We start from the raw sequence: 12,496 nt of genomic DNA, 5'->3' as shown, positions 1-12,496 counted from the left end.
GATTTTGGAAACACTGAAGTTCAACAGGCTCCACAATTCTAATATTACTCACATCTTTATTATGTTAATATGCTTTAGTACACTGTGACTCTCCAAAGGGAGGGATATATTATATAGCACTTTCCAAATTTATTTGACTACATAAAAACCTCTTCATACCACATCTATTATAACATCCCCCAGAGAAGTGCTACTAGAACAAAACTAGGAAACACTGGGAGGGATGTTTTGTTAAAAAAAAATAAAGAGAGAGAGAGAGAGACTAAAGACTCATAGCTGATCATAAATTTAAAATAAAGCAACATAAAAGAGCTAATGTAAAAACTAGTAAAATCTTACCCTCTTATTATATGCATACTACTGTTCTAAAATGTCTTTAGATAACCATTCTTATGTAGTGTACAAAAAAGTGCAAGTCAGTCATTGTGAGTGCTCCTCATATATAAAGTACCATTGTTGATAATAGATGGCTCTGAGTTTAGCCCACTACCTCTCACATCTTAACTTTTTCCAGATCCAATTAGAACTACCTGCCAGAGGACCATTTTCATGGAAGAAGCACAAGAAAGAGGAAATGGAACAGATAAACTATACTCTAAGGCAGAAAAAAAAGCAAAAAGGTATCAAGACTTCAGGAATTTTCTAGCAAAAGACTTGTCTGCCCAGCACATTTTTCCCCTTCTAGTAGCATAAATTCCTCTTCTTTTGAAGGCTTCCCTATCCCCTCTCCACGTGATTCTGGTGAAGCCACCGATTTAGTGTCACAATCCCAAAACAGACATGTGATACAGAGCTGGTCAATCACAGTCCTCACTCTCCTAGTCACAATGATTGGCCCAAAGTAGACCTATGAGCCAAGCCAGGTGAAGGAGTACCCCGGAATTTTATCTACAAAATGGTCATGAGAAGGAAAACCTTCCCTCTGGACTTACTAGTTGGGAAAGGGAAAACCTGATTGTCTATTACTATAATCTCCTAACCTGCCTCTCCCTCCAGCTCTGGCTACATGAAGGAAGTCAGCCTGCAACATACTTAAAAAACAAAGCATTGAAATGGTGAATAAGAGTTCTTGATTATATTAATTCCCTGGTCACACTGCTTGAGTCTCTAAAGTCAGTTTCTCCTCTATGCTCTGTTTCTGTGTAAATGAATAAATTCCCCTTTTCACTTAAGCTAATTTTGAGCTGGGTATCTGCTGTTTGCAATTTTAAAAAGGTCCTAATACACACATATAACTCAAGAAAGAGATCTATCTCAAAAGAACTTGTAAAGATTAAAAAGACAATACCAAATGAAGGTGAGAATATTCATTACAATTAGATCACCCTTTTTGGAAAAACTGTGTAATTTCTAAGAAAGTTTTTAAACAGAAACTACTGACCTAAAAATTCTACTTATAGTAATTAATCTTCCATTTTAAAAGACTCACAAATATGCAATAATAAATATACAATGTTATCATCCACATTTATCACAGTGAAAAATTAGAATCCTCTATGTCCATCAATTGGGGACTGATTAAATAAAGTATAACCTATGATAACAGAGTCATTAAAAAGAAAGATGTATATATACGAACTAGTTGTAAAACGCCAAGAAGTATAATGTAGTGGTTAAGAGCTTATGCTCTAGGAATAGGATACATGGGTTCAAATCACAGCTTGGCCTTTTACCAGCTTGGTCTCTCACTGCAGTAATCTGAACAAATTACTTGATTTCTCTGCTATAATTTCTTCAACTGTAAAATGGTGATATTATTATCAGGATTAAATGAATTAACAGGCTTTAGGACAGGCTCTAGAAAAGTATTTCATACTTGGTAAGCTCTCAGTAAACTATGTATTACTATTTTTACTAATATGAAAAGATGTCCAAGATATGCTAAAGAGAGAGGAAGGTACAGAATATGTATGACCAAAGAACACACTCAAATATCTACCAGGCGAGACAGATACCATAAACAGGTTAAATGAGAATTGCGGTAAACTGGAGAATACATGCCCTATCTCAAGGGAACAGCTACTCTAACCAACTAGTGTCCTATAAGAAAGAGGTTGCAGTGTTGCTGAATCTTTAAAAGCTAAAAATATGGGTTTATATAAATATATATCTTTTTTAATGTTAGAAACATACTTTTTTGTAAAAACACAGTATGGGCCTAATGAAATACGTGTACTGGTCAGTTATGACCCATGATCTGTAACTCACTGCCTCAAAAAGGCACCTATAGTATATTAGAAACTAGAAGTCGGGAGAAGGCAAGTGTATAAAGTCACAACTGAAAAGCAAACACAATAGTTATGCAAAATGTTAGCTATAATTACTTAAACCTGAATGAATAAAATAATTATGTTCAGTATCTTCTATCTTAGAAAGCAGGAAATGTGTAATGGTTTAAAAACTTGTGTTAAAAATGGCTTGACGTGAAAACAGTCTTGATGTTAAACTGTCTATGTCAAAAATAAAATATAGAGGCATGTTACTCCTTGAAATGCAACATAAATGAAGCATGATTTGACTAAATAGTGTGTTCAAGTTAAGACGGACACACAATAAAGACTGTCTTACTACTGTATCCCTTAGTTTAGCACAGAGCTTGGCACATAGTATATACTGAATGTTGAAACATTATTTCCTTTGTTCTTCCTATTAACTGTATAAAGTAAGCATAATTACCCTTATCCAGAGCTAAGGAAACAGGTAAAATGTATAATATATAAAATATATAATTTTTCATTTTTTAAGATGACATTTTAAAAAATTTCTTTAACACTACTCTAAAATAATCCTCATCATAGACTAGGCCTATCAACTAAGTATACAAATCAATTATATTAGAAAATATATAAGAAAATACATATAAGAAAAATATAAAGAATTTATACAATACACATTAAACTTGACAGTATAAAATGTTTCCAATACACATTATTGATATAATCCTGTTATCAGTAATAAATATACAAAAAAATACTAAGCTCCACTCATCTATACTGACCTGTCTTCATTTAGTAATAATAGTGAAGTTCTAGTTTATCTTAATGTTTCTGGGTAGTTACTTCCTAAACTACTATATAAATGTCACACCATCCAATTTTTTTTAAAACATCTTCTATCCAAATAGTTCATTAATAAGTGCAATGACAAAAGGGCACAGAAGTTAAGAACACGATCATCTGTTTCAAGAACTTAAAAATTACTGTGAATAAGATGTTTATACATGAAGCTATTAGCAAACCGTGCCAAAGTAACATATGAAGAGGAAAAGTAAAGCTTAAACAATACAGGTTTGAATTGTGTGGGCCCACTCACACCAGGATTTTTTTCAATAAGTACTATAATACTACACAGTCCAAGGTTGGTTAAATCCATGTATAAGGAACCTTGGATGGGGAGAGTCATGGCTATGAGGGGCAACTAAAAAGTCAAATGTGGGTTTTGGACTTGGGGCGGGGTGCGGAGGTCAGCATCCCTAATCCTCAACTCAGGTGTTCAAGAGTCAACTATATACTCTTAAGTTAGACATACGGTAAACATTTTCACATACGTTATTTCAGTCACTTAATACAACTCTGAGGAGTAAGTATTGCTATACTCATTTTGGAGCAGGAAATTAAAATTCAGAAGGGTTAAATGACTTCCCAGAATAAAGGGATTTCAGGGTCTGAAATCCAAGTCTGTTTGACTCCAAAGTCCTTTTCTTTTTTTTTTTTTTTTACCCCCATTAAACTACATCTTGCAGATTCCCACATGTACACGATTACAGGGTATAGCAAAATCTATAAACACTGTAAGAAAACAAAGATAAACATCATCGTAGAGAATAATTCCTAGAAAAGGTTTGCTTGAGGAAGTGAGATTTGAGCTGAGTCTGGAATTCAGTCTGAAACTACTGCTGGCAAAAAGAGGGTCAATACTACAAAAATTTCTAAATAAAAAAAAAAAATCCAAATATTTTTCCTTCAGTTTAAAATGACTGGACCTAATAGCTCTTTTCTTCCATCTCTTATTCTCCTGCATTTTTAATGTATAATCTTCCCCTCCCCTATAATGATTCCCATTATTAAGACAAAAATTAAGCCTGATATCTCATATTTCTCTTTCCAGCTATCAAGATGCTAGCTTCCTTCATGTTAGTGGTGAGAAAAGCTGAAAGAGAGAGACAGAGTGTTAAATAATATTGCTGAAAGTTACAGAACTTTACTGGCCAGACTACTACTAGAAAATACTTCTTCTAGTGTTCTTCCTGTAACCCAGTGTTTTGTTTTGTTTTTTTTCCACCAAAGTACCAATAACAGAAAAGAATGCTGAGGTCTGGGGTTACATAATGGGGTCACTTGAAATTTCTTTGAAGTTTGATTTAATCTTAAAAGCTCATTTGAAATTCTACATTCGGTGCCTAATTTATTCATGCTTATTTTAATATTAAAGTACTTTAAATGATATACTCTCAAGTAAAATTGATAGTTAAGTATTATGTTTGTTCCCACAGCTTAGATTCTAAGGCTTAGAATCCTTAGAGTATCCCTTGACACAATGTCATGTATCCAAATTCAAAAAGCAGGGCATGAATTGTATAATGCCCCTTTCATCACATCTCATTTCCTTGCTACTTTATTTTTCAAATTAGGACATTTTTAAAAAGCATAGTAAATTTAATTCCACACTTTCAAAATACATTATTGGCAAAACTACTGTAAAACTTGTTGGAGTTGTTTCTTTTATTTACAATATTTTCAAGAAGTTCTACTTACTTTGTTGAAACTAAACACATCTTCACTTATAACTCATTAAACAACGTGAATAGAATTTCTACATGACAATACTTCATTGGACGTTTGCTTTGGGGAGAGGTCGCTCAAAAATTAAGTAAGATGCATGCCGTTTGTATTATCAACAGATCCAATTACTTCTAAGCAGGTTAAACAGTCTTGGTATTTATCTTCTCTGGACAGATATGAAGGAAGAAATCCCTTGTAGTTTCATTACTTTCTTTTTAGGACTTTTTTTTATTTTTTATTTTTTAACATTCCAAATTTCAAATACTTTTAGTTCTTCAATCCTGTTTACAGGTGCAAAGTACAGATTTTTATCTATTTTACTCACTGTTTCAAAAAAGCACCGTATTCACTCACCTTAACCAGGAATTTGTCATCATTTAAGAGTGAAAACAGACTCATTCATCATTCCTCCCCAATAACATATTGTTGATTCTCCACCACACACTTCAGTTAAAGTCAAATAGTCATGTGTCTTTAATGTAATTAAAATTCTTGATGTGTAACAATATGTACTACTAATTTATAAAATCTTTGGCCAGTGGTCATAGTATTAAATATATTCATCAGAAGGTAATGTAATGATTTCCTACTTTAATCTCTAATACATTGCTTCCCACCAAAAATTCGTAAGAAAGACCTGGTTTGAAAAATATTTGGTTTGTTTTTAATATAGATCAATACTGGCATATTTTCAGTACACACAATTCCATTTCGCAGAATATAGGCTTTGTTAGGAACAATGATTTGCCTACTTAATGACAACATTTATTTTCAAAACAGATACATTTATATATCTTTATCAATAAATGGGCTTTTCAGAAAATAATATTGACACTCATAATGTTCAAGAATAAGCTTGCGGAATGAAATAAAATTATTGAACAATACCAGAGTCATACAATTATCATCTTCTTGGCTTAGAATTTTTTTTAAATATTTTGAGTGGCTTTATTTATGACTAAAATTCTCCCTACGTGTAACTAATATTTTTGGTTTCTAGTTCACAATTAGTCTTTTGTCTAATCTCTGTTATCTAGTTTTACACATGTCTAACATCTATTACTAATTACAAATCTACAACTCAGTACAATAAAATGTATATTACTAGAGCAAAAACATGATTTTAAAATGCCCTTTCCTGAAACTTTGCATCTTTTCCTCACCTATGTCACTGATAATGAAAATTTAGGAAATGGATTATCATCTTTAGCTAAGTGCTTTGGTATACCAAACACTAGCAGTGGCTAGCTAATATGATATTAAATAGCCAGTGGAACATGATCTATTTCATTCTATATTATATACATATATATTTACTATTTTCCTAATGTTTCCATGGAGCTTTTATAGTGGCAGAATGAGTGTGCTCCCTTGATAAACAGCTCCTTTAGAAATAGATAAAAGTATTTGAAAAGTGACACATTTGAAATTTAGTGAGACCGCTATGTAATTGTTAAGACTGACTGTAAGTATAATTACTACTGAAGTTGTAAAAACTAAAAATTCCTACATCTGTCCCACATCTCGCTTCTAGTTTCAAAGCAGCAAATACTTGTTTATTTGCCATCACGTTGTCTTTCATTTGTTATAAATAGCAATAGAAGCAAAGATCATTAGAAACAGATATATTAAAAACCAAATCTTAAGTCACCAAAGACCATATAACTTTCATTTCTAACAAATCAACATAAAATATTTACTAATATACACTTTTTAGAAATGGACAATAATCTTCAACATAAAATGTTTCCATGTTAATGTTCCCACTTTCCTTATAAACAATTACTAACATAATTAAAATATCCAGTTTACATTATCATTATGATTATTATTCTGAATTTCAAGTTCTAAATGATTCAAGATAGTCCTACAAAAAAGAAATGCCCTTGCTAAATATTTTCCCACCATTATTTTTGCAAAATTCTAACCGTTAATTCATGTGATGAAAAGTTTCAATAGACTGTGAACATTTGCCAAATTAACAACTGAAACGAAGATTACAAAAACATCTAGAAGATGAGAAGTTTCAAAGTAGTATAAATATTATCTTTCAACAGATAATCAAAATTGTCACAAAAAAGTCAATTAAAGACTTTAGAAATGACAACACAATTCACAAAAATAATCACACTGTAAAATATGTGCAAAGGTACATAATATTTTCCACTAACCTCTGTAAAATAGATTTAGACAAAACACTTAAAATCACTATTATGAGGCATGGAGAAAATATTTTATAAAAAAAAAGCCCTCTACCCTTAAGAGCCACACATTATAACTCACAAAATCTCAGCTTTAAGTATGGCCTCTGAATTCAGTTTTCTTAAGTATGAAATCATAGTACTTAAGTTCAGTATATAATAATTTTACATAGTAAAAGCACAGTACTTGGAAGTTCTACAAGAAAAAACTGTGCAACATAGCTTCATTTTTGTAGGTTTCTTTATGTGTGCAAAATTACATGGCACGTTAAGACCATAGATACTAAGCTGTTTGTAGTAAAATCCACTATTCGCAAACTGAGGGCTGGTAAGCTTTCTTTGATTTTTCTCCATATTTACAGGCTCCATAACAGTACACAATACTTATATCAACAACAATAGTTATTTCTCACTTCAAATATTCATTTTATCACCAAATCCTATTGCCCTCCATTACCACTTCTCCCAAATCTACAATTTTTGTTCCTTCAGCTGCATGCTTACTCCTAACCCTAGACTTTTCCCCTTAAACTATTGTACTTCATTCTCATGAGATAGTTTCTGTAGATTATCCTTAATTCCACTGCCAAAGTTAACTTCTCTCCCTGTCTCTCACAGGCATTCTGCCTGTGCCATCTACCTATCCTACCTGGGCATCCCAGGGCATTTACATTACATTTTTGTTCTGCTCAATAGCATCATCCTCACCAACAAACTCATTTCTAAGGTTGCTACTGATTTTTAACTCCCCCTAAAAAATGCCAGTTTTGCCTTACCTCTGGTAAATGTACCAAATTCTCCCTTCACATTTCCTAATTCATCTTAATATGGAATACCTTTTACATTTAGCTCTCAATCACACGAGTAATTTATTTAGATAATTTTAGTACGAAAATTACACACACTGTTTCTTTAGTTGCTTGTATATGTTATCCCAATAGGACTGCAGAGATACAGATAAAGCATTCTGTACAACAGCCATTTACAGTGTCACTTGACCCATGTACGATGATTCACTAAACAAAACTATTAGAGAAAGCTTAAATAAACAAATGGAGTTTTTTAATCTCTATGGTTTAACTTCAAACATCTATGACCTTTGATTTTCATAGACAACGAACATATCTTAGTTTCTATTAAGCTTCACTCTCACTACTCTATTAATGTTCAAAACATGGCTAGAATTTAAAGTGCAAGATGAGGGTTGATATAGGGTATACACTTTTACACCCCGCAATTAGATTCTATGAAAATCAGCAATGTCAACTCCAAGACTTCTGAAATACAACTGAAGGCTTCAGCACCATAAGAAGAGAACAATGTATCTTCTAATTTGGGGCGGGGGAGGAGGGAATCCCTTCCCTGCGACTGATTTAGAGTAGTTTACTGCAGGTGCTTTCAATTAGGAAAATTCAGTAAATCACTATTAACATCTGTAAAAAAAAAATACCAGAGAAAGGCAACCCGTTTATTTAAAAGAGAGGAAGAGGTGCCAATGATAGCTCCTTTCCATAAAACTCAACAGCCAAATTAAGCTTTGCATCCTGTATCTATTATCAGAGATTTTTTTTCTACCTAAATAAAAAGCAAGTCTCATTCAATTTAGTCCCTTCTCGAGCACTGTCTCAACCTGTAAGAATTTGACAAGGGGAAAAAAAATCGTGTGTGTGTGTGTGTGTGTGTGTGTGTGTGTGTGTGTGTGTGTGTGTGTGTCGGGGGGGGGTGTGGAGACACTAGGATTCCCGTCTACATTGCTTCCTTTCCCGAAATCACATCAGTAAGTCTTGGGTTTTCTTCACTCCCAACTAAGCCCTCAGGTTTCAAATATAGTTCTTTTACCCCCACCTCCCATTCAATTACATATAAACCTTGCCAACTACACAACCGCGGCAGAAACCTCTACAAATCGGCTGGCTATTCATCTCAGAAGTCGTGCCCTGCAGCAACTGCCTAGCCAAACTGAGGGATATTACCCAAATACAACGCAACGGAATCAGACATGCAGAGCACACACGGCTTCCGCGAGGGAGGGAAACGCGACCCGGGAAAAGTGAGCCCCTCAGAAGCCTGGGGACCATTGGGGGATGGGGGGAGCGGAGGAACCCGAGAGATGGACTTCTTCCTCTCAAGTAAAACGTGATGGATCCCTGGCCGCAGGCTACAGCCGGTCCTTGAAAGGAAACGAAGAGGTGGGCAGAGGGCCCTTCGCTCAGGAAAGCGGAATGCAGACACTTTCCGAAGTCCGGGTGCAAGCAGATCCCCCACCTCCCGCGGGAGACGAGGGGGGCCCCATGGGTGGCAGAGGGGATGCCCGGCTCGCGAGGGGCAGCGGGACGCGGAGCAGAGTTTCTTTCGCCTAACGAACACCCGCGTCGTGTCAGGCGGGTGCCCCGCGAAAGCACCGCGAGAGCGGCGCGGGGCCGCCCGGGTGGTGGGGAAGGGACAGAAGGGAGGGGGTGGAAATGGGATTCCCCCCTCTCTGGGACAAGCAGTAGTGGAGGAAGCGCGCGGGCCAGCGGAGAATCGCGTGCTTGAGACTGCGGAGCCGGGATCCCGCCGCCCGCACCAGCAGCAAGGAGCCCCGCAGAGCCCGCCGCACCGGCTCCTCTGTCCCCAGGGGCCAGGGACTTCGGCTGCGAAAGCACTGAGGCCTGATATCCCACGGGACCGGCCCCAGCTCCCGGGGGGCCCCGCGGGAACACCCCAACCTCCAGCAGTTCTCTTCGGTTGTAAAACGTGCCCCCATCCGTCCCCCTCCTCAGCCTTCCCTCCTCCCCAGGCCACAGAGAAGGGTAACCACAGGCGAGAAGCCTGAGGCAAGTCAGGGACAGTGGCTGCGGCGGTCCTGGACCTCGTCCCCCGGTTACCTGTGAGGACTCCGACACGGATTTGATGATCGTGGTTAGTGAGGATCATTCCCTCGGTCGCCATGTTTCCCAGCGCAGTCACCGCACTGACAGGAGCCGGGAGAAGCCTGGAGCCCGGAGCGCGCAGGCCGGGAGCGCGCTCGCCTCGGAGAGCGCGAGGCGAGCGGGGAAAGGGGGGTTGGGGGGTGGCGGCCGAGCGCTCCGCGGCCTGCGTGAGGGAGAGGCCGGGCCCGGAGTGCGCGAGTCCGCGGGAGGGGGCGGAGTCGGGGCGCGCGACTCGAGTCCGGGTCGGAGGCAGCGAGGTGCGGGATGGGGACGCGGTGGCCGCTCTGGGATAGCGCGCGGAGGCGTCCAGACTAGGCCGAAGAGACCCCCAGCCGCTCTGCGGAGCGTGAGACCCAGGACGACTAGATGGCAGGAGACTGAGGGGAAGGGAGAGAACACGCTCCGGAGGTTGCGGGGGCGGACTCGGGGACAGGGGCGGAGCTACACAGCGAGTCGTGGAACTCGTGGAGAGTGAGGGGAGGAGTAATAGCTCGGCTGCGGAGTACTGGGAGCGGGAAGGAGCCGGCCCAGCCCGAGCTGGGCTGGGGAACGCTCCTGGGCGCGTGAGTAGCGCTGGATTGGCTGGGAGAACGCGGAGCGGGTGCGCGCGAGACACGAACGCAGCCTCTACCGAGCCCCAGACATAAGCAATCCCCTGCCGAGCCCAGCGCCTCGTCGTTTGTCAGCGGTTCTGGCCGGCTTTCGGGGCCGCGGAGCCGCTCTCCGGAGGGGACAGGGGAAGGCGCCAGGAAACCTGGAGGTGCCTTAGAAAGCTGCGTGGGTGGCAGAAGCGCGGCTACTGTGACAGCCTGCGGTGGGCGAAGGAGGAGGAACCCTGTCCTGCTCATCTTCCCGCCTGCTTCCTAAGTCGCCTTGCCGGAGGATTTCCCAGCTCCAAGCCTGTACCTACAGGAAGATGCTCACAGGCGAAGCTTAGGAGCCTGCGGCAGAGCACCCTGAGTGAAGATAGCCGACTTCTTTTCCTCCCGGTGTTCTGTGGTTTTGTAGTCTGAGCTTCATCGCTGAGGTCTCTGCTTCCAGATGAAAAGCACCAGTCTTAGAGAATGAGAAAAATGTGTTCCTCCCACCCGAACCACAATCACAAACCTGGAAATAGAACCCTGGTGGTGGCAATTTCAGTATTTCTGGGATATGAGATTACCATGAAAATAGCTTTAGTTGCCAGTTATTTTCATGTTTCTTTCGTTAAATGTGTTATTAATCACCCGTGGCTGTTTCACATCGGTTTCTTAGTTTGCTTCTATCTAGCCCTTTCATCGTCTGAATTAAAAAAATTATTTACACATGTATATTTTTTCTTCTCAGCTGTGGTAAAGCTGGGAAGCATAAAAATGAAAAAGTTTTCAAAATGTGTAATCATCAACGTTTGTAGACAATTAAAATCTCAGTTTGAAGATTATGAGTTTTATTTTTCCAACTAGGACGTGAACTTATCCTTTAATTGAAGATTCACATTGTTATGTATTTCATTTTAAATAATGAGAGTACAAAGGAAATGATGGATGGAATGGAGATGGGATTAAATGAATTAGTAAATTATCTTGTGAGTATGTGTATTGCTAGTATTTTCGACGGTGGATTTAAAATTGAAGCCAGATCATGAACCCACTTCCTATAGTAAACTGTCACCATACAGCCTGGGAGACAATGGTTTCTTAACTAGTTTCAAATAAGAGATATATACGTGAAAGTATGTCCAAGGGAAGAGTTTCCTTTATCTCAAAAGATGAAGAGCAAGTAGTTGGTTACATTATTACTTTTCTAACCTGTCTTTAGTCTCTCCAGCACCCTCAAATTAGAAATGATTAAAAAATATCTTGAATTTTTAGAGATTTAAATTCTAAACCTGCCCACTAACAGGTTCTGTAACCTTAAACAAGTTTAGGGCTTTTTCTTCATCCTTTAACTAACGTGGAAGACAAGCACCCTTTCAATTTGGAATATTCTGTAATTATTCATGGAAAGAAACTGGCACTTTTATTTCACAAATAACAGAAAACAAGGGGCTTTCTGTATCTCTAAAAGTAATAATGATGAAATTCAGCAAAATTTAATTGGGAAGGGTGAATATAAATTGAGCCTTCAAAAGCATATGGAGGTTTGTTTGCTAAAACTACTGAAATTGCTGGAAAAAATTAATTTTAATAGACGTGAACTGGACAATTGTAACACTTGTCTTTCAGCAGTTTTCAAGTGTACTCATCTCTGCTGAATTTAGGAAGCTGTAATAAAATTTATACCAAAAAAGCCCAGTGACCTTGCTATCTAGTGTGACCTTTTACTGCTGATTATGAATGAATATTGCAGAATGTACATGCTTCTTAACCCCTGTTACTATTTGACATTTCTTCAGAATTCATCCTGGAATCAAGTGTTACAGCAAAGCAAAGTTCTGGAAAGTAGAGAGTAGAATTTCCAAACATTGATAAATGTCTCAGGAACATATTGGGGGAGGTGGGAGAAAGTGAAAAAGTTGAGAGTTTGTATATAAAGAATTAGAAGTGCCCAGGAATTTATCCTCTCCATTCCTAAGATTTTTAATCATGAAATTTACAAGTGTTTACATTAACTGAGAATTAAC

General features: G+C 38.4%; 2 protein-coding genes across 9 annotated transcripts in view; one reads left to right on the top strand and one right to left on the bottom strand.

Moving 5' to 3' along the window:
• GPHN (gephyrin) overlaps nucleotides 1-10,009 on the bottom strand; it is a 425,260-nt gene extending 415,251 nt beyond the window's left edge. For 7 of the 8 annotated variants that reach the window (XM_032482207.1, XM_032482209.1, XM_032482210.1 and 4 more), the window contains exon 1: nucleotides 9,850-9,977. In XM_032482207.1, coding sequence (XP_032338098.1) covers nucleotides 9,850-9,913 — 64 coding nt within the window. In that variant the 5' untranslated portion in view covers nucleotides 9,914-9,977. Of the gene's footprint in view, nucleotides 1-9,849 lie in introns of all 8 variants that reach the window. The other variant, XM_032482212.1, reaches the window with a different exon arrangement.
• Nucleotides 8,477-12,167, top strand: LOC116664311 (rRNA 2'-O-methyltransferase fibrillarin-like). The gene is made up of 2 exons (XM_032482216.1): nucleotides 8,477-9,171; nucleotides 9,745-12,167. Exon 2 carries the CDS (start codon nucleotides 9,875-9,877, stop codon nucleotides 10,367-10,369), a length of 495 nt encoding a protein of 164 aa, XP_032338107.1. The 5' UTR covers nucleotides 8,477-9,171; nucleotides 9,745-9,874; the 3' UTR covers nucleotides 10,370-12,167.
• The last annotated feature ends 329 nt before the right edge of the window (nucleotides 12,168-12,496 follow it).

Source organism: Camelus ferus, chromosome 6, assembly GCF_009834535.1.
Source record: "Camelus ferus isolate YT-003-E chromosome 6, BCGSAC_Cfer_1.0, whole genome shotgun sequence".
Classification (NCBI taxonomy): Eukaryota; Metazoa; Chordata; class Mammalia; order Artiodactyla; family Camelidae; genus Camelus; species Camelus ferus.
Note: the sequence above shows the minus strand (reverse complement) of the source record. Positions and strands in the feature narration are given on the sequence as shown.